We start from the raw sequence: 23,927 nt of genomic DNA on the forward strand, positions 1-23,927 counted from the left end.
TCACATTCTGACCCCAATTCCGCTGAAAAGTTGTGATGTTATGTCAACTGAGGAATTCTAATTAGTAAAAGAGGTCATGGCAATGTTAGATAATAATAATTTTGATTGTGAAATAATGTTTTTTTATGGTCTTGATTTACATATTTTAGCAGTCATTCATGAAGAATTTTATAATAATAAATGTTTCTTGAGCACAAAGTCAGCATATGAGAATGATTTCTGATCATGTGACACTGAAGACAGGAGTAATTTAGCTTTGCCATTACAGGAATTAATAAAAAAAATAAAATTAATACATAAATAAAATGAATAAATAAAAAATAGATTTACATGCAGCCTTGGTGAGCCTAAGAGAGTTCTTTAGAAACCTGAAAAAAGAAAAAAAAAAATCTTACGGACCCTAAACTTTTGAAATTTAGCGTGTATATCAGATGTGTTTCTTTTTATTTACAACTATACAGACTTAATTGCTGTAAGTTTGCACTTGTACAAGGAAACTCCTCACACCAGGAAATGAAATCAAAAACTGGGGATGATCAGAATAAATGTGGTATATTTAGCAGTACAAATATTGACTATTTGATGACAATTGTTCAGTTAAAGCACAGTGACTTCCTAGGGAGAGATGACTAAGAGTGCCTATGCCGTGATGAGTTTATGTAAAAAAAAAAAAAAAAAAAAGCCAATGCATTTGTTTTTCCCTGATACACAATGTTGATATGCCAGTTTCATAGTCATCACAACAGGGGGGTGATTCCACTGAGGATTCAGTTTCCATAGAGACCACACACACCAGAATTCCTGCCCTGGGCTACTATTTGTTTACGGTGGTGTTTGTGTGTTGGTACCTGCGCTGCTGGAGACGTGTATGAAAGAATCCAGGTGTGTGCAAGCAGTAATTGAAATATTGATATGGTATAGCACCTGCCCACTGTTTGGAAAATATTTAACACCTTTGTTTGTACACTGCAACGGGGAGTAAAACTATTATCAGACAAATCATTCAACGTTTTAGTTTCTGATTGTGCCATGTACAGTAGGGAATACTTCTAGCAAAACGCTCATCATGTAAACACCATGCCTCTTGAGGATCATTGTAATAAACCAAGTTGAATGAAGATTAGTATTAGCTAGATTAAACGAGGTATACAGTAATTGTATCATGGCAGGTTTTTGAAAAATGATGTACTTTTATATATCTATAATAAACCACTAGATCCTCTCAAAGAACTGAATATGTTTTCTTTCCAAAAGAAGACCAATATATTCCGATGAAAAACAATGAGATTTAAGAGGCAGAAAGAAAACCATTTTATTACATTAAAATGTTCCATACAAACAATGCATACACACTAAGTCATATTGCTTTCAGACACATTTTTTTTCTGCTATTTTTTTTTCTAGAATACTTAAACAACTTTGTAACAAAATGTAAGTACAACATTTATGAAAATATATATCTCTAAACGGGGATCTTCAATCTTGACAATACAAATAATACAATAAACACATTCAATACCAGTATGTGAACTATGTTTTGCAAACATGTAGTTAAAAGTCATTCAAGTTACATAACATATAATATACTGTTCAACTGCTCTCATATGGACACATTCAAATATACTCTAAAACTGGCATTCCATTATAATAGAGATGGACTTCATTAATATCTTAGCAAAGATAATGCATGTTCTCATAGTTATGCTAGAAAACACAACAAAGCCAGAAAAGTAACAAGTAGGGTCACAAACAACACCATTTAACATTCTGAAAACAAATATTAATAAATAAATAAAAACTTTGGCAAATATTGTATAATATCTATATGTTTTTTTCATTTAAGTTTGAGTGGGTGATGATAATAACTGATTAATGCTGCTGGTTGTTGTTTGTTGTTGGTGGTATTTTTTGTTATTTCCAGAGGTAAACATACAATTCGACGGAATAGCCCTTGAGTTATGGAGAGAGGAGTTTGAATGGGGCATGGCTGATCATTTTTGTTGAAACTACTTTCTTTTGCGACATGCCAGAGTACACCCATAACTGAAGGCAAAAATCGTATAGTTAGCATTCATGACAAATTTGTTCAAAGTCAACCTCAGGGAACAACCCGTTTAAAATAAAGTGCAACCCCCAAACACTGCCTTGGCAAACACCATTCATAAATCAGCCTTGTTTATGATAACATATAGTCTATTCATAAATATCTCTAAGTTATCTATTACATGAAAGTACAAAGTATAACTTTTTTATTATTTCAAGCACACAATCAATCAACCTTTACCTCACAAAGAACAATTACAAATACACATTTGTATAAGATGACCCAACCGTTAAGGCGTAGAAACTCTTGGTGAGATGCTACACATGACTCCTCAATAGTGGTTTAGTCCTCAATCAGTACTCAACATTTGTAGCTCGATACAACTGTACCGTCCTTTGATACAATGAATTGCACATTCTTTAAAGATATGCCATTAACACTATTAATCTCTTGGATTTAGTCAAGTCAGACGATGACCTTCTCAGTATCAGTATCGTGACAGTAATTGATGAATTGGTATAGAATTAAATATGAGGATGGGTTTTATACTGTCTGTCATTTAGAGCAAATTACACATGTGACGTTGGTCAGAGAAAGTCTAGAATACATTCTGAATTTACTAAGAAGCTCATAATGACTTCAGACTATACTCTGAATACCTGAATACTGAAATATACTTTTCAATGATCCTCATTTAGATGCTGTAATTTCAAATTAAACAAATTTGTATTCATTGTATGCTAAATTTTTATTGTATGCTGAACCGTAATGATGAATATTTGTATCAATATATTTTTTTTTAGAAATTCCCTGCATTTTTTTTTTCTTAATCAGTTTCTGTAACAAAAATGTTAAAATCCAGGCACTCACTTTGATTGCATTTAGCACAACATAACATATATTTAAGTAGTTGCACAAACTGCAGCAGCCAAAGTACATATGTACACATATGTACATAAGTTTCCATTTAAGTACAGTACCAGAGGACGTAATAAACATACGCAAGTAATAAGTAATAGACAGACACAAATGAATATTTAAAAAAAAAAAAAAAAAAAAAATGCCACAACTTTTATATGGCTACAAATCTATTACATTTCTCTATGCTTCTGTATAAAGTGACGTTATGGCTTGATTTGACTAAACAAAATCTGAACTATATGGCCACACTGGCATACACATCAGAAGGAAGAACATATCGGCTTTTCCAATGAATGACACTTGTTATGAATTTGTTCCTATTAAATTCAGTGTACACATTTGACAGTAAGTTGATGATGAATAAAAGAAATCAATGTGACTGATTGCAGCTTAAGTGCAGCTTAACAGCAAATGGCCAGTGGCTGTGTGTTACCCAGAGAACTGATCTGTGCAGCTGAATCAAAGTTGCTGTAAACAATAATCACCTGTGTCCAAACCTGGCCTTGTTCCTTCATGCCTGCTAATGTCCTACAGAGGGCGCTCTCACTGCAGCAGTTCAGTTTTCTTTGTGGGTGTTGTTGTCTCTGGTTCTCCACTGTCAGACACATTGATAGGACTGTCCCGTGAGAAGACCTCGGTGGATTCTCTCCACACACAGTCAGCAATGGTCTTGAAGGCATTGGTGCTACACTTGGGTCGTACTTTCTGTGAGGCATTGTTAACTATTTGGCGACTGTTTGAGGTGGCAATCTTGATTTTCATAGCGGCATCCACACGGTCTACAACTGTGTAGGTACCAATGCTGCCATCCTCAAATCCCACAATGATGTTAAGTGCTCGCTGTGATAGGCACAGATAGGTTGGCGTTTTGTAGAGGGAGCAGGTCCCGATGCTCTTGCCATCTGCCAATCTCATGACAATCAGACTTGAAACCACACCTGCATCATCATCTTCATCGCAGTTGCGGAAACAGATGTACACTAAGTAGCGTCCATCTCGTGAGAGCTTTTGCCGCCATATTATGCCAGCAGCATGGACCAGACGCAGTTTACCACTGTGCAGGTCTAGTACATTAATGTTCTCATCACCTTTCGACACAATGCCCAATTTCCCATTGGGTGATATTTGAAAATCCTCCAGGTTCTTCAAAAAGTTGCTAGGCAGCTGCACCCGCCTGCACACAGACTCATCTGCAACACTCCAGATGAAAACTGTTTCTGTGGAGGTGATGAAGACAACATAATCTGGACTGTCAGGAATTAACTTGAAGTTAACAATTGTGATCCCATCATCACAGATGAACTTTTTGGACACACTGCCTGACCACAAGCTAACAGCCAACAGCTTATTCTTGTTGGTTCCCACAAGGAATGTGTTTGCTGTGGTAATGAGGGCATGCTGGAGTGTTACCAAAATGTTGCACACTTTGTGACCAGTTGCAAGCCTCCAAACGCGGGAGGCATTCTGCTCGCAAAGGGACACTACAAACTGGTCATTGTGTGTGATGAGAAGCTGTGAGATTCTCTGACCATTGATACGGAATATATTCTCACCTGTGGTTGTATGCCAGATGTACTGGCTACTTTTATCATCAGATGTCACCATTAGGTCACCCGATGTTGTCAAGACGCAGTTTTCGACAAGGCCTTCATGCTTGTACACCATCTCAATGAAACCTGTGCTGTAGTTCCACTTGTGGATGACCTCTGACCCATCCATGGTGTACACAAAATCCTCTCGGCCGGAGAGCTGAAGGCTTTGGATAGGTTTGCCAGTTTTATCAATATTTGACATGGCTGTTATAATGTCAATATCCCACACGGAAAGTACGCCACTGCTGGCCACAGACAGCAGCAAGTTATGGTGTGTTGATTTGATCAGTTTTACAATGGCTCCAGATATCTCTATCAAGCTGGCCATGCACTGTCCACTGTCTCTCCTCCACACAAATATGGAGGATGTGTTCTCCATGGAAGCTATTATACTTTGGCTATTCTTGGAGAGAACGGCTGCCACAAACTTCTCACTACGCTTGGCCTTGAACTTCTCCGCCATCTTCCAAATCTTGGTGTCCAGCACCTCGATGCTTCTCGCTTTGCAGATGAGGATGGATCGCTGATCCTCAGAAAGCTCTATGCCCACCACTTCACTATCATCTCCTCTGCAGTCATAATCTTCCATCAGCTTGGGATTTGTGATATCTTTGGTGTTCCACACAGAGAGGCTGCCCTCATTGTCGATCATCACCATTTGATGGATTGTGTCTAGAATCAGGATGGACTTAACAAAACCACCAGAGAACTCAGAAGTCATTGTAGCAAGCTTGTCCCCACTACCGAGGTGGAATATGGTGGTTGTGTTGAGATACTGTCCACAGAAAGCATACATACCATCTGGGGAACATTGGACACAGGTTACCTCATACCAGCAATGGAACTGATACAATGGCCAGCCATAGAGCAAATCAATCACATTGACGTCTTTGCTTGCCTCCAGCCAAGCTAAGGCATGGTGGCTGGACAAGGTGAATCCATTGATGAACGCTACTCCGCCAGTGATGCCACAGTGCTTGGACCCTTTCACCTCCACCTCCGACAACAAGCATGACTTGTGGTTGTCGTAAATGAGCAGTGTATTTTTTGTAGTGGCCACTACTAGATGATATTTCTTATGTGTTTTTAGTGTTGATGAGAAGAACAAGAGATCTCGGTGTGTATATGTGTTTTATGCTGTCTGCTCTCAACATCCCACGTGCTGACTGATCCGTCTTCGAGGGCCACAATGACTATGTTTGGAGCTAATGTAGGTAGAATCTCCACTATTTGCATGTAGCTAGAACATAGCGGTAATCTCTCAGGACTGTAGGTGACATCCATGGAAGAGTGCAGTGGCACAATGGAGCAGTATTTAGGACCATCCTTGTCACATTCAAGAAGGAGGTGTCTGAGCTTGGGAAGAGATGTGACAACTGGAAGGAGCCTTTGCTGAAGTTCAGCAGACAGTGATGCAGGATTCTTTGTCACTTTAAACTTTATACTGCGGAGTGTAGTTGCGAGAAACTTTAGCTCCTTTTCTTGCGTGTAGCTGTAAGCTAAGTCAATGTCTGACAGGGCCTTGTCAAACTGCCCTATCTTTATCATAGTGTAGAGCCAGCTGAAGTTCATTATGACACCATACATGAGATCATCTGTCCGGCCGCTCCTTGTCAGGTGGAATGTGAGCTCCGTCATCTTTCGGTGGTTGACAAAGAAGATGTCCGGCTCTAGCAAGTTACACTGGAACACCCAGGGTTGTTCGGGTGTCTGTCTGTCATAAGAGTGCTTGTCAGCAGAAGCTTTGTCATGGCCATGAAGGCTCTGCTGGTGATGAGGGTTTCGTTGGTGTGAGATATTCAGTGAGGCAAAGTGATTATTGTCGCAGTGGAATATCTTCTTTCTACCACCTGCCCATGCCCCTAAGAAGTACTCAGCCAAAAGGCTATGCATTTGATGCACATCTTCTTCATTACTGAGGTATAGCTTCTGTGCTATAAGATGCAGGTGGCGATTTGCCCACACCATTAGCGTTACATTACGGACTTGACGCTCCACTAAATAACCTTCAAGTTCTTCTTTTAGCCTGGCTATGAAATCATAAGAAATACGTAGTGGGCTTTTAAGATTAGAGCTCACCATGATGTCCCCAAGGACACTGTTGTCCAAAGATAAGATATCCTCTAGCTCCAGCTCTGTCAGGCCTGCCCGTGCCATTGTGATGTAGCCCAGTGCCCGAAAGACAAAGCGTGAGCCAAGCTTGTTTTCAATAGAGTAGAAAAGCTGCTCAATGCTTTCGTGCACCGTCGAACACAATGATTTGTCGTCCACATCCTTGTGCGACCGCCAGTGAACTACTTCTCGGTAGATGAGGTTGACGAACATGGGGAGTGTACATTTTGCCATTGCTTCATTCACATATATCTGTTGGCCAGAGGTCACCTTCCTTTTGACACTCAGAAGCTGCTGTTTAAGTGTCTGACTGCAAGCTTTGCGGTCTCTTTGCATTAATTCAACATAGGCATCCTCATCATGTATCAGGCTGCGTAATTTCTGGAGTATCCCATGCTTGTTGGGCAGGGTTGACACTACAATTCGGACTGTGTGTGGCAGGTGGACAGGTAGCCACCAGAGCTTCCGAGCCTCGTCAACATCTGACAACTGCTCCAAGGCATCCAGAATAATGACAAGAGGTCGGTGAAATGATGACTCCCCAAGCAAATTCACCAGCAGCTCCCTCATCTCCTGGATCTTGTTTGGTAAGAAGTGGATCAGGCACCGATAGTTGATGGCAATCTGCTCACAGATGCTCTGTAGCAGTGTGCGGAGGTCAGCAGAGAAGTCTGAGGAGCCGATGAATCTGACAATGACAACTGGGTCTGTTTCTGGTCCCATCTCTTTCTGTAGCCATGCATAAGCCTAAACAAATGAAAATGAAACAGAAGCTCATAAATACGGCATTCATATATAGTTTACTAAATGTTTTCCAGTATGTTATTTCATATGATATTTATATACAATTAGGAGGCTGATTTGAGTAGGCCATTTACAAATAGATGATCTATATAAAATTCAACTGATGTATGCATTGTTAATTAATGTTTAACAGGATATGTGTCCTGTTTATATTAAAACACACACAGTTAAAAATCCAGGAACTGCTGTGACCTGAAGCAACGTTATTATAAATATGACTCTAGCAAACAAAACTCGAGTGACTCCAGTCTATCCATTATTTAGTAGATCCAGTGTACACAAACTTTGACAACTCAAGGAAGGAAAGGAGTGTGAGGAAGGAAATCTAAGAGCAATGACTGTACAGCAAATAATCGAATGTAGTCAACAGCAATAGAGTCAGCACTGGATTTTTTTGTGCCAAAGATTTCTAAATCAGTTTGAAACATTCCCTCATCCTTAGCACAATTCTTTCTTGGATGTGGTTAAAGGGTGCCCCCAGCTGTGATTCAGGGAAACATGAAATTGTATTTCTCTGTTTGGAGATGCTGACAATTAATGATAAAACGCTTTTCCAAAGCCACCATTTGCAAGAGGACTGTGTGTCTGTGTGTTTGTATGATTAGCCAAAGGGTGTGTGTGTCCAGATTGCTACTTGAATGCATCACTGTGCTCATATTTGCTGCATGATTCTTAGTACCGTACTGCACTGACAAGGGCAATATAAAAACATGCCAGCTGTAGCAAACATGAGATCATGCTAAGAGACTAATTTGCGTCATACAGGCTCACACTCTTGAATATAAAAGTGCATGCAATGTCTGGGCATTTAAATTGCATTTCATATATAAATATTTTGGAGTATCTGCCTTTCCGTAGTGTGTATGTTACAAAGAAGGACAGTGTGAGCGAGAGAACATAAGCAAGGACGAGGGAGTTAGTCAAGGTCCCCAGGCTCATCATCTGTGAACTAACATTAGAGGCTGAGGTCTTTGACGGGTTGCCATGGGTGACGGGAAATGTCAACACTACCCTTCCTCCTTTGTTCCTCGCCCCCAAACTTATCAACACCGTCAATTCTGACCATCAACACATGACACAAGCACACCACTGATCTCCATAAGCCCTAAGTATTGGCCGAAGCTGACAGATATGAGTAATTATATTTAATTATTTTTATCAGTTAAATTAAATCAGCATTTTTTAAGCTTGTGAATGCAATAATCTGTATTTGGACTACCTTGTGCCTCCAGATACACTGGAATGCACAAAATCTGTTACGACAGACAAATTCATGTAAACAGCAGCCCAAAATACCTTAATGTTAATTTGAATCTCATGCCATAACATCAGATATCAAGTCAGAGGAAGCAAAGATCATCTTTAGGCTAAATACAGGCATCCCGCAGCATTAATCTAACATGTGCCAGCATCCAGATGGCCTTAAAAAGCAGGTCAGTATGTTCACACATGCTTTCTCTCTCACCTACACACACACACAAATGTGCATACTATACATGCTTTTCACCTGTTTTGCCACTTCAGCAAGTAACAATGTCTTTCCAGTACAGGGTCCTCCATACACCACTAGGGGAGTTATTCGACCACCTTTGGAGGGGTACAGGTACTCCTGGACTATGTCCAAGGCTTCACTCTTGTACACATAAAAAGATGAAAAAGTCTTGCACAGCGAAAGATGCTGTATAATTTCATCATAGAGTGGATCTGTCTCTGTGTCAAAGTTCTGTTGGACCGTGGCCTGGATGATATCCACCATGTCTTCATAAAACTGTTTACACAGACCTTCGACGTAGTGGCTCTCTACTTCCTGCGAGTAGCCAAGTTTCATGTCACAGTGAGTGACGGAGGAGTAGACTCGAAGATTGGACGCTGCCACCACCATTGGAATGAACTCGTCTCTGACTTTCAGAAGACGCTCATAGGCTTCTTGGTTTCTCATGACACGGTCGGCGCTCACCACGATGTCCATGTAGCGGGCCATCTCGGGGAGTTTAGCGAAACGGTCAAAGTTGGATATCTTCCGGATGTAACATACACATTTCTTGAGGAATGCTGGGGTCTGCTTGCCCAGTGCGAAATCCAGTTCATCCTCTAATGCTGAAAGACAGGAGAAAACAGAGAGAGCATGATAGTTACTCAGTTCTGCATGACAGAACGTTTCTTTCCATTCATGGTTTTCATCCCTTCCACTGTTTACTCACGAAACACTTCAGTGGCACTTTCAGAAAACATGCTTAATTTGATGTCATGAGGTGAGCGCTTCCCCCGCATTTGCCAGTCTTTAGCAAATGATCAGATGCGTCTCTCTGAGCTGCTTTGACGAAGAAAAAAGTGATATGATCTCTTAATCCAGCCTCGCCTGGTTATATCAAAGACCTCCAAAGGCAGTATTCCAGTGATAGCCTGCCAGCTTCGTCAGCTTAGTATCGCATACTTGCAGCTTGTTTTGTAAATGAGAGGAGAGGGGGATGCAAAGGCGGCAAGTAAATGGCTACAAATCCCCCAGGAAAGCGTTACCTCGATTAAATCTACTTTCCTCACTCTGGTATTAGTAATCAAAATAGAAACCACACTGAAAAACAAATAGGGTACCTGCTTTAAGATATTATACATTATACACTAAATACACTACCTCTGGGTTCAGTTGGATTTTTTTTTTTAGTTTGTTTGAAGAAAAAAGAAAAAACCCTTTATTCAGTATTCAGTTGATCAAAAGTGAGACATTTATTATGTAACAAAAGTTCTATTTCAAGTGAATGTTGTTCTTTAGATTTTTTTTTTCACCAAAAAGCAAAAAATACATTAAAATGTATTTTCCACAAAAATATTAAGAAGCACAGATGTTTTCAACACTGATAGTAATCAGAAATGTTTCTTGTGTGCCAAATAAGCAGACTCAAATTAGATTAAGTTAGAATCAAATAATACTAAAAACATAGCTTTGTCATCACAGGAATGAAATAACAGTTTAGATTAAAATAGAAAACAGTTATTTTATTTTATTATGATGGTAAAATGCCAAAAAATGCAAAATGCAAAATATTGTAAAATGCATATGTAGTTATAGATCCAAGGTCAATACTGAAGTTAATGCCATTATATTCATACATACACATAAAAGGTTTTGGGAAATACTTCTGATGTGAAAACATCCTACTACCATTCAAGTGCATATTTTTTACACTTTTATTACACTTATTCTAACACATTTAATACATACTATATTAAACTACCTCATACTCAATCTTTTGTGATGTGTGTGATGTCTAATGTTACAAAATAAACTGATCAAGAGGAGTCAGCAGGCAATCTGATCTCTGAACAACATTACTGTCTTTTATTTTAACTTGCAAACTTTCTTATGAAATGCAATACCAATATGATGCCTACATTCTATGATGCAGTGATGCTTTTTCAATAAAGACCCACAAGATGTCACATCCATCTGTTTCATATCTACTGCATGTCGAGATGAAGACTTAACTGTATCAGTGATTGAATTATAAGCACATGCACTGAGAATGACATGAAAGAGCAAGCAGTAAATCGGTGCCGACCCACAGTCTCTAATGTGGGGTATGGTGATGAGACTTAACTGTATCATTGAATATTGGATTAACCTGGATGAATTAAGTTAGCCTGATTAGATCTCCTCTTATGCTGGCTAATGCGGGCGAATTTTAATTTAGTCACAATGACTTTCAAGAGCGGGATAAAAATAACATTTACATTCATTATGAGCTTTGAATACAATCTCTCTTTGCAACCACAAATCTATAAACTATGGCTCTGTTGCATGATTCAGCCTTTTTTAATTATGCATGTAATTTTACAGACAAGCAACCTGAATGTTAGAAATCAAGCACCACTGAAACGTTTATAGAGTGAAAATGTGTCTAAGACCCTCAGATTTCCTTGATGTGGCTGGCTGGAAATTGCTTCACGCATTAAGTCACAAAAGGTGCTGGAAGGCCACTGTCCTGCAGTGTTTATTTCCATCCCATATGTGTATAAAGGCATTATGTGAACTACTTTAAACGCATTCTAGCATGTTGTGAATGTCTGCAATAGAATCATATAAATATGCAAAAATATTGCTAGTAACTCCCCTTCTGTTTTTATTGTTGTCATATGATGACAATGCCCATTCAGAGCGGTGTAACAGCATCAAGGTTCTAATGTAGAGATATAGACATATCCCAGGTGGCTAATAGTTTTTTTCAAAAGCTGTTATCAAAATAGTTAATGTTGGAGAAAGTATGACAATGGCCTGTTCAAAATTGTCAAGGTTGACAGTGACAGCAAGGATGACAGATAGACAAGTATGCATTTATTCTCCCCAACAGAAGCACTAAATCAGCAAGAGGGCGGTGATTGTTAAGAATGGTAACATTAAACTCCACTATGGATCAAAAAACATGTTATTTGATCAAAATTACTCAGAGAGAACATTGAGATTATTACAAAAAATAGATAAGAGAATCATATCAAGTATCAAGTCATTTTAGGCATTTGGATGGGGACCTTTAGTTCAGTGGAAAATAAGTTGACCATAATGACTTAAAAGTACCATTAGTATATTAACATATATAGTCAATATTGAAACACGTTGTAAACCCACTCAGGCATTTAAAGCCATGCAAAATAACACTAAACCTTTATTAGCTGTGAACAGTCATTACTGTAAATATAACTAGAGTTTACCCGAGCAAAGAAATTTCTTGGCTTGACTGCTCTTCATGGTCCCCTTCTCCTGCAGCTGTAAAACAGAGGTTCTGAAGATCCTCTTGATTTCCTCAGAGACTGCCCTCCATGCCTTGTCGTTCTTCGATTTTGCTACGCTGCCTGACTCTATCTGTGGGGTAAAAGCACACATGGAGTCATCCAGGTTTTCAAGGTTGCATTATATGTATGTTAAACCAATAAAAAAAAAAAACCTACATGACATCCTGCCCCATTACATTAATTAATACATTAATTAACACTTCTTTCATTACACCAAAAAGCAGTAACAAATGCATTAGCACTTTTTGGTTTAACCTTAATGCTTGATGTATGTAGCACAGCTAGCATAGTTTTAATCTAGTTCTAGCACAAACTGCATTTAGGGTTTGTATTAGTACTTGACCTCTGTCCTTTAAAGGTGCTGTCACGTTTACAATGGTTTTCACTCTGGAAATACAGCAATTTCCATGTGATCATGAATTTCAAGAACATGCCTCATTTTGATAACTATTTTGCTATTTTTATTTTTATAATCAACAGCAAAGTAAAGAGAGAGAAGAGGCATCAGGATATGACAGGCCAGAATCAAATCTGAAACTGCTACACCACAGCTCCAACATTATTTTAGTTTTCAACTGTACTTTATTAATAACTTCATGAATTATGTTTCCACACCTTTGGACCAATGCACTTACATGAATTCTCTGTGATTTTTGTATGTCACTATTCACCTTATTTTTAATGTAAGAGGAGGCACAAGCATTTTTAACTTGAATGCTCAAGACTTCCAGTGTCAGCCACTTCCAGTAATTTTAGCTGCATATAATCCATTATGCTGCTTGATACTGCAATCTGGTAATTTCTGTCATATTTTAATGTATTTTTGTAATCATAAATAATGTAGCACAGATAGTTTTAGTTAACTGCACTCTGTTATTCTTAAAGTTATTCACCTATAATGGCTAATGAATCGAAAGTATCGCACATTCACAAGAAATAGCTTACTTCTTAAATAGTTTAAGATTAATAAGATATGGATTTTTTTTTACATTTATATAAAATAAAATAAAAAAATATAAAGCACTTGCAAAATCTCTAGCTGATTAGTAGAGTATAACTAGAGAGAGAGAGAGAGAGAGAGATATTAATATATTAATATAATATTAAAATATTAATATATTATATACATATGTTAATACAGTTCCATGAGTTTTTCCATTCATTTTTCCAATTCATGCCTAGAAATCTGAAAGTTCCTAATATTTCCGAGACCACAGGAACTCGATGTAGAGGGATGTCAAAAGGAGTCCAATTCACCAGAGTTCACCCAACAATACAAATGACTCTGTCTGCTTGAACAGAGAAAGAGAAAGCAGACACCACACTGTGTTACTGAAGTAATATTTTAAGAAGTGTTTGTCATGAACCCAGTCACCTACCAGAGAGAAAGAGGACAGGATAGAGAGAGAGAGAGAGAAATCAGTGGGTGTTTCTGCTGAGTACAGGTAGAAACTCAGTCCCTGCTGCTTTTCTCATTTTAGTCCAACAGAGACCCTCAGCTTCACAGACGCTTCCTCAATTTGCAGCCACTCTGCGTTACAACCTGATTTATACAACACTATATGATCTGTGTGTGTGTACGGGTGACAGAAAGTGAAATGGAATTTGTGTGTGTGTAAGAAAGGAAGAGAGAGCTCCAGTAAGGTTTAATGAAAGACAAACTGAATTTATGAAGCTAATAAACTCTACAGGCAGTGAACAGTGTTCTCTCTCGGGCCTGCCATTTCTACAGTGCTCCATATAAAACAGCAACAGCACCGGTCAGCTGTTGACATTTACAGGTTATTCCTGTGTGTGCAGGACAGGTCAGGTCTGCTGGAAGCTGAACGTAATCCTGGGTGCCCTCTCATGTGCGTCAAAAGCAGTGGTGTGTACTAGACTTCTGAAATGAAGCGATAAAGTCTCCTGTCTGGGTTTGTGTGTTATTATACTTATTTAAATTCAGATTCCAGTTGCATTTGCTGTTTACACAGTTTCTGGGTTTATGGGACTCTGTACACTTGGGACAATCAACAAGCAAACAGTACTAAAAATGAGCCAATTTTTGCATCTGTATGCCTACACACTGTAAATTGGAAATTATCCTGTCCTACCTCAAAGGTCTTGACTGTATCCAACGATTAAATCATAATTTGTTCAATTGCTATTCAACTGAAAAATGTAAAATTGTGATAATGAAGAAATAACAACATTTTGACATCATTTACACCACTGTTTAAAAGTTTGGGGTTCAAAAGTTGTTGTTTTTTTTATTAAGAAAGTATGCATTAGATTGCCCAAAAGAGACAGTGAAAGCAAAATATTTATCTTTTAAATATATACTATTCATATAAACTTTCTACTCATCAAAGAAAATGTAAAAAAAAAAAAAAAGTATCATGGTTTTAACAAAAATGTCAAGTTGCAAAACCGTCTTCAACTCTAATAATAATAAGAAATGTTTCTTGAGCACCAAATTAATATATTAGAATGATTTCTGAAGGATCATATCAGATCAGATCAGCTTTGCCATCACAGTCATACATTACATTGTAAAATATATTAAATTAAAGGATTTTTAAAGTCTAATAATGGTTCACAATATAACTGTTTTACTGTTTTTGTGCTAAACATAATTGTAGCCTTGGTGAGCAAAAGAGACTTCTTATGAAAATATTTAAAAAAAATTACTGACCCCAAACTTTTGAATGGTATTGGTATATGGTATATAACACTTAACACTGTGAAATGTGGTAACCATCATTTTTGTACTTTGTAGCTTATATTCATACCTTGTACTTTGGAATTAGCTATACATCCAATTATAAAAAAGATTTTCATTGTTACTAAACCCTAATGTCTTAGAAGATATTCCAGTTCTTCAAACATATTCGTTCCTTCCTGCTCTACTTACAGAGTTCTGGTAGTTCTTCAGCATCTCAGCTTTCGGTTTTAGGTAGTAGGCAGGCGGGACTGAGTTCTCATCCCGACAATACCACTCCTCCAAGATCCGTGTGTCTAGTCCCGCCTCCACCGCCGCATCCAAAATCATCTCAAACTCAGCCGACTCCACCTCCCCTGGGACCCGAATGCTGCCGTACTTCTCTCCAATGAGCCCCTGTGAAAGAGGGAGACACTTTATTGTCACCTTAATCTTATCACAGCGTATCATAAAAGCAGAAGTAAATAAAGAGGAAGAGAGAGACACAAAGGACTGTTACACTGCGCATAACCTTGCTTATTGTCTTTTTAAAATCTGGACTAAGGTCACTTTTAACCCAACAATTTGAACTCATTATTTTGAAGCTTAGCACTGCTTTAAACCCTGGTTTATGAAGACCTCTAATCTTTTGCGGTTCCTGTCACAAGCGATATTCTGGTTTGCATATTATGATATCGATAACATTGAGTGGACATTGCAAACTGACTTTATAAATATGCAAATAACAACATTAATCCAGAGTTTACAAGTGAACAGTAAGAAATCTTTAAACCTGGGATTAATTATTAAGACAGGATAAAGTGTGAACCGTGTGAAACCAGGGTTAATAATTTCAAATGTGATATGTCAAAATGATCAATTAAGACTTATTAACAGGGCTTATACAAAGAAAAAACTGAATTCGAAAGCTACAGAAAAGAAAACAGTCCACATGCCATTTAACATTGCACGTTTGTAATGAATTCACAACAATACAGTAAAGCCTGTTAGCTTTAGAGGATTCCACTGCCAAACTTTCTTTCTTTTCCAAGCTATTTAGCTACTCCTGCGCGACTGTTGTCCATGCCGCTGAGATTAGAAGGCCAATTGGCTATGTTTGCCAGTGTCATTGTGTCCACAAGCCCATAACCACCAGTGGCAGAGCATTCAAATTGTGCTGGATAAGCCTATAGACTAATGATCTGGCCCTTCTTCAAAAACATACAGTATACATTAGAGACTTGCAGGAGATGAGACAGGGGTTGTGGGATATCATGGTTTCTGATTAAAGACGAGTAGCAGAATCCAAAGAGATATTCTTCCTTGGCTTATATCTCTACTGAAATTGTAGGTTTCTTACAGGGAAAATGTAACAGTATTTTTTTTAAAGGCTACTGGGGTGAACTTTTAATGCTTTGCCTACCTGACCTTTACATCACCGTGTATCTATCTGTCTCACTCTTCCTCTGTCATTTTAGCTTATACATTCTTTCTTTTTTGTCTCTCAAATTCTTTCCAACTCCTTTCTACACAAAGAAAGATACATTATTCCTGTGAGCTTTATAGCTCCAGCGTTTAGTGCACAGTACTGAGGAGTATTAGGACTGTGAAACTCTGCCAACTAGATTAAGAATGAGAGTGATGAGCCAAAACCGAACTATCTCTCCCTCGCCTTCTGCTTCTTCATACTTTTTTTATAAGCAAAGGTGATATGATAAAAAAATAAAAAAACTTTTTTCATTTTTTTAAACTAAAACCACATTGTATTTGATAAATAAATTCTCAATGAATGTGCAAAAACATTGCATGGATGTTACAGTGTTATTACTGTGTTATTACTACATTTAACTCTAAAAAAAAAAAAACTGAGGAATTTTTTGAGTTTTTCTCATGAACTACATGACTCTACACTGTGATGCAAGAAAAGAGCTTTTGCAATATCCATGAAAATTTTATATGAGAATTATTCCACTGAAATCATTTCATTTAAGGAACAGTCCACCCAAAAATTACAATTCTTCTATAGGCTAATAATAATAATAATAATAAAATTATATATATTACTTTATATATTACAAAATATTTATTTTATTTATTTATTTATTTGAAATATATTACTTTAACAAAGAAGAGGTGTCAATCGTGTGTACTCAGAAGAACTCAGAAGAACCCGCAACCCCAAACCATTACAACCTTAGCAGGCAACACTAAAGAAATCTATAAATATTAAAAATAAGCTTTGTAAAGCCATTATTGATTTCCTTTGAAAGATGTGTGTGCATGTCCATGTGTGTGTGTGCAAATTTCACATAATCACAGACATCCTGAGCACCAGAATGAAACCCTGAAAAGAAAAAAGCTAGGTATCATGCAGCTCATTCATACACGCTGTTCAGCCTCCAGCAACTCTAAACATGTCAGAAAATCATTTGGTTCCAATTTCAGTCTTCTCAATTTCATGAAATCTCATCACATTGGATGTGGAAGATGAGCTACACTTTACAATTCACCCGGTGTAACTCTGAATCTTTTTGACCTGTAATAATTTTTTTTTTTTTTTTTTGGTATCCATTTTTGCGAGGATCCTCCTCCACCAGTCTTTGAGGTTTTAACCAGTTGTAAAAAAAATAGCTACAAAATATATAGTCTACAAAATGTAAAAAAAGAATATATGTTGAATAATTGATGGCGATGCTTTCTTATGTTGCTAAAATAAAAATAAAAAAACCAAAGGAGGTTCCAGCTGATGTATTTGTCACAGCCTCAGACAGTGGATAACAGGAATAGAGAGACTGTGAAAAGCTGGTCAAACGAGTGTTAGGGTGTCAGTGTGGAAATACGTCCCCTTGGCAATTGAGACACACACACACACTCACAAAAACATGTAAGACGTACATCTGTCTCATGTTTTATCACGCGGGGCTCAGAGACATCTCTGCTGCCATGAAATCTGCTGCTGCTGAGGATACCCACTATTATCTGCACCCCCGGGGTGTGAAGAACAACAAGGTGTGTGTAAGAGAGAATAGAGAGAGAGTCTGTAAAATGACCCTATAGTACAATCTGTGTTGCTATACTGTTCCTCTGAGATGGTTTGCTTGGTCTATTTACAGATAAGCCAGTGTTTTTCCTTAAGCCTGGACAAAACAAGAGTATATACTAGTGCCGTCAAGCGATTAATCGCGATTAATTGCATCCAAAATAAAAGTTTTTGTTTACATAATACATGTTTGTGTACTGTGTATATTTATTATTTATATATAAATACGCACACATACATTATATTTTGAAAATATTTACATGTATATACAATTATATTTTTATATATTATATATAAATATATTTAATATATAAACATAACATATTTTTCATAAATATATACATTTATGTGGTTGTATTTATATATTAATAACTAATATGCACAGTATACACATATATATTGCGTAAACAAAAACTTTAATTTTGGATGCGATTAATCGCTTGACGGCACTAGTATATACAGTATATTCTGTATGTGTAGCCCCTAAAAATTCAGTTCCATGTGAAACCAAGCACTCTGGACTGTGTGTTGTGAGACACAGTCCCTTGATACTGTGCCACACTTTGATGACACATGAACAGGTATTAGAAAAAACAGACACTTTGAAGTCATATTAGGAGTGTGTATCACAGCACCTTCATTTTCTCATCCACTCCTCTGTTGTTCTGCTGCTCTGTTACTGTTCTCTTGTTTCTTCCCTTCTAGCTCTTTCTGCCCATCTCTCTCTCTGTCTCTGTCTCTGCCCCAGGCTGTGTGACAGTGAGTTTCAGCTGCTGTCTCCTCTTGCAAGAGCTTTGATGTCTGTCTTACTGTTACTGTTCTAGGAAACCATAACCTCAGAGCATTGTGGGAAGTGAAGAGTGTGGGGAGTGTTGTTCAGAATTAATTTATCTTTGAGGAATGTCAAGTTCATTGTTTAGGAATGTTTTTCTTTTCGAGACTTGGGGCTCAAATGCAATTTTACAATGAAATGAAGCACAGTGGAAAGACATTGGAGGTCCATGTGAATTAAATTATCCTACTTTTTTAATATTTTTGATGTACACTATTATTCAGAAGTTTGGTTAGATCTCTTAGCCTCTTATGCTTATCTAGGCTGCAATCATTTGATCAAAAATCAGCATATGCTGATTTGTTGACGTACTGTTATTTGAAACAGAAATCATTTGTTAGATGATAATGATCTTTACTGTCTCTTTTGATCAATTACATACATCCTTCTTGAATAAAACTTAATAATCCTTCCTGAATAATTACTGACCCCAAATGCTTGTAGTGTAACAACAGTAGTGCATTTGCAGTGTTGGGAAGGTTACTTTGGAAATGTAATAGCTTATAGATTACAAATTAACCTATTCAAAATGCAATAAGTAGTGTAACTATTTCAATTACTTTATTAAAGTAATGATACAGATTACATTTGATTACCTTTTGATTACTTTTACTAAGTTTTTTTAACGAATGTTCTCAGATGTTCTCAAAGCAGGCAGGGTTAACCTTACAGTAGCACTCAACACTGATTACTTTCAAAATCCTTCATCATTTGAATTAAGATTATAGTAATTTAATTTTAAAGCACAGTCACCACAAATTCAGACTTTAACACCTCTTTTTACTTTGAGATCTTTCTGAGGTTAAATGCAAATTTAAAATCATAAGAAACAGTTTAATAGCTGTAATACTGTTTTTGAAATCAAATCTTTGCATAGCTATAACAGGAAACATTGGCATCTAACAATGCCTTTTGGAAAACAACAACAACAAAAAAAAACAACAGTTAATCTTAAAAAGTGAAGCATATACATAAAACAGTTATCGAATAAGCATGTGTCCTATTCTGTGTCCTAAACTCCCGAAACATTGGTGTCTCATATTTTAGAATGGTCAATCCAAAACAGGCAAAACAAATGAATTTTATTCAACATATCCTAGCTTTTTACAGCAAATATTCAGATGTAACCCGCTTTGTAACTGTAAAACCTGCAAATATTTTATTAAAGATTTATTTTTTGGCATTTTTTGCCTTTATTGCAATAGGACGGATCAAAACTGACAGGAAGTGAAGTGGGAGAGAGATATGGGGCGGGATCAGGAAAGTTACTCAAGTCAGGATTCGAACTCGGGACCCCTGTAGCATGTAGCTATCAGTGCTAACATCGTTAAATTTTTTCATAAGTAACTGTAATTTAATGAACCATTTTTTTCTCAGTAACTATAATGGATTACAGTTACATTTATTTTGTAATTGAATTGCGTAACGTTGTTGCATGTAACTAGTTACTCCCCAACACTGTATATTTGTAATAATGAGGCTAAAAAAGCTAACAAACTCTAAATGAATGTAGATGATATAGACTGTACTTTAAAATCTAATTTCTGTTTAAATGCTACCAGTCTCAGCAGCCCTGCAGTCTGTTTTCATATTAATCTGAGTGTTTCTCTCAATCTCTCTCTCTCTCTCTCTCTCTCTCTATTTTATGTTTCTACCCATCTCTGCATGTCACACTTAGATTAAACAATTCCAATCTGCCTAGAGACCTTCTCTGGAGACACACCAGCACATGCAACCCAGAACTGTCAGCCGCAAACCCGCTCACACTCGCACTCTCTCTGTCGTGCTCTCATCAAAGCCTCATTTTAACTCTAAAATAGACCGAAATACATGTATCTCCATGCAATGACACAACATCACTGAACTACAACTGAGGAAATCCCACATATAGATCAAACACTCACAGAGCTCCAAGTGTATTAGAGCTTGCTTGTACTTGCACTCCAAACCATGAGATCCAAAGGGATTGGTCTTTGAACTCAAGTCTGCTTTGGGCTGTCCAAGGGGGTTTAAGGGGAAAAGGTTTTATTTATTTATTTATTTATTTATTTATTTATTTATTTATTTATTTATTTATTTTATCTCTACAAACTGACCTCTGTTCTTTCTCTTATGAGATAATGAAAAAAATCAAGCACAGTTTCAAGGAAACTTCTCACTAACTACTAAAAGTGCACAAGTCAGAAAAACTTACCCATATGTCTCTCTGGCAGAGGAGATGAGTTTAGCTAATTTTAACTAGACCACTGAGAAAAGTGGCCTGGATCTTTACCGGTCTACATAAAGGAGCAGCGTGTAATTTTTCAGTGTAATATACTTTCTTCTATTCCAATGTAAGCAGTTACAGATGTAAGAAGCTATTTAGTTTGAATCTGGCAAAAACTTTAAAAAGAGGAAAATTGATAAGACATATAATCAAATAACATTAGAACTTTAGGTCTGTTTAAATGTTTGAAATTATATTGAATGTTAATTATGCATTAAGTAGATCAATAGTGACAGCCAAGACTTTTACATTGTTAGGGTGATTTCTGTTTCAAATAAATGCTGTCCTCTTAAAAAAATCCAGAAAAAATGCCACAAAATTTCCACAAAAATTTCTTGAACACCAAATCAGAATCTTAGAATCATCTAAATGGCTGTTGAAAATTCAGCTTTCTCATTACAGGAGTAAAGTATGCTTTAAAATACATTAAACATAAAACAGTTCTAATAAATTGTAATAATATTTCACAATATAACTGTTGTTACTCTATTTTTAATCAAATAAATGAAACCTTGTTGAACGTAGACTTCTTACAATCCTACAGACTCCAAACTTTTAATCAGTAACGTCTTGACATAAAAAAATTAAACATTAAATTTCAAATATATTAAAAATGCAACAGGCATAATGAACAGAGATAACACACAGAACATGTTTGGCCAATGACAGACAGTGGAAAGCTTTTTTAAAAACAGTTATTGTATTATTACATGCATAATTTTTGAAAAGAAGCCTGACCACATGAACACTATTTTTAACAAGAAGAAAAAAAAAATCATACTCTTTTCATTTTACATGCTGAAAAGGAGTGCTTTGAATACCACAGCACTACCTGACAGCTAATGCTAATGCAGGAAAGAGAAAGGCTAGGGTGAAAGTAGTCTCTGCCCTACATGGATGGAGGTCATACACTCCATATCATTTACTAAGATAGAAAGAGAATGAGAGAGAGATGATGGTGAGAGGATGAGGACAGAGAGGAGGATTAAGTGAGAGAGTAGACACACAAATCAGTATGAAAGAAGAGGTGAAATGGACACTAGAGCACTGAATATAGAGGTGAAGGTGGGAGACAGATGGAGGTGTGAAGTGGAAGAGAGAGATGAAGATAGAAACCTCTCGAAGGATGAGAGTGAGAGAGAAGGAATGGTTGAGAAGACAATTAAAGATTGGTCCAAGGGCAAAAGAGAGTCAGGACTTAAATGAAAAAGCTTGGTTTGGGAAATAAAGCAGACTGAAAGAAATCCAAAGAATGTAAGCAAACTAGATTAAGAATATGATTTGCCAGTCATGTAAAACTCACTGCCACGATACCAGAGGGGTATGGGTACTTGTCTGAGGCCCTGAAACCACATATGCAGGTAGGCAAAAAGACACGTAATCACATCGCATATGTACTATATACACTAGCTATGGTGAATATGCCACCAATAGCATGTGAAACGCCACCTATGTGCCACACATTCACTCAAAATATGATCTTTATGGGATGTGTTATGGGAAAGCAAAACATACGCAGTCCTGTTAAAACCAACACAAATGTTGGCCACAAAAATTCAATTGAATAAAAGTTAGCTAATTTATAGCACATTTTCCTGTAATTAATCATGATTAATTGTTTATTAATATATTTATATTGTTATAATTTTACATTGAATAATTTTTGTAGAAACAACATAAAGATGGAATATTTTAAACAGGTGTTTAATGGCATCTTTTTACTAAGTAGCCTAATGAAGACCACTATCACTGATCACAATCACACTTTTAAACGCATTTCCTCTCAGTTTTTGCCCATGATTACAACCTTTCAACATTACAGAATAATTGAAAGCAATTACTTTTAACATTTTGAGAAATAACTTTGGAAACAACTTTTAAATTTTATATAAATAAAAAAGTGATGTCACTTATAAATAAGTGAACCTATACATTGAATATAGATCCATCTTTACTCGAGCTTCAAAGGTTAATCAGCAAAGAGCAGTGAAGGATTTTTTCCGTCTTTTGTTCTTTGATTTACATCAGTGACAGTCTGTAGCAAGCAGCCCTGTGATTTTAAAACCTGATGCACATTACACAGATCTGACACACACATCTGATTTACGATCATTTAAGACATTTTAACTCATTTAAGTTTGTTTATGAGGTCACTCGCCAAAACCAGCATTTTGACAATTTTGTTTAAGAACTCTGTCTGAAGCAGCTTTCTGTGCACACGTCAGATGCATGTGTTCACAGAAAGCTGCTTCACAGACAGTGAGCCGGTACCAAATGAAGTTCTCTTTTGCATTTTATTGTGGTTGATAGCGTGTTCATAAAGTCTACTATAACACTAACCAAAGGATGCCAGGGAATTGCCAGGAAATTAAATTAAAATATTTATTGCGCCAAAGATTTGTCTTAGTGTGAATAGTGTGTCTTAGTCCCTGTCTTTTTATTTGATTCCTTTCCTACTTTTTTCCCGCTTCCGCAAAAAGTGATGTATAGTGTTTAAAATAAAGGTGTTCACATTAATCAGTTAATTTCAGTAAGATTCTGCACAATCTGGAATTTCGTATGAGGGTAAAATTTGTCAAGTTGGCTATGAATATTCAACACCTGACCAACAGAAAGTTGATTGGTTATAAAGTCAGTTCTGAGCTCGGTTTCATTCAGTGTATGAAACTGTATGTAACATGCATCAGTTACATTCAATTTCATTCACTGCTACACTAAGGACAATAGGCAATGGGCTATGTCACAGGAGATACATTTGAAATGCATGTTAATACTAGGTGGAACAGGACCTTATTGAGCATAACTAATGTAAGTGTAAGAACTAGAAGTGTTCTCTGTTCAATGGCTCTTA

The 23,927-nt window shown here is 36.9% G+C and overlaps 1 protein-coding gene across 1 annotated transcript in view; it reads right to left on the bottom strand.

The window, feature by feature from the left end:
* Window positions 1-1,918: 1,918 nt before the first annotated feature.
* LOC109046288 (NACHT and WD repeat domain-containing protein 2-like) overlaps window positions 1,919-23,927 on the bottom strand; it is a 60,949-nt gene continuing 38,940 nt past the window's right edge. Inside the window, 5 exon segments of the mRNA XM_042728343.1 lie at window positions 1,919-5,664; window positions 5,667-7,416; window positions 8,981-9,570; window positions 12,178-12,328; window positions 15,152-15,355. Coding sequence (XP_042584277.1) covers window positions 3,509-5,664; window positions 5,667-7,416; window positions 8,981-9,570; window positions 12,178-12,328; window positions 15,152-15,355 — 4,851 coding nt within the window. The 3' untranslated portion in view covers window positions 1,919-3,508.

Source organism: Cyprinus carpio, chromosome B7 (genome assembly GCF_018340385.1).
Source record: "Cyprinus carpio isolate SPL01 chromosome B7, ASM1834038v1, whole genome shotgun sequence".
In the NCBI taxonomy this organism is placed as follows: Eukaryota; Metazoa; Chordata; class Actinopteri; order Cypriniformes; family Cyprinidae; genus Cyprinus; species Cyprinus carpio.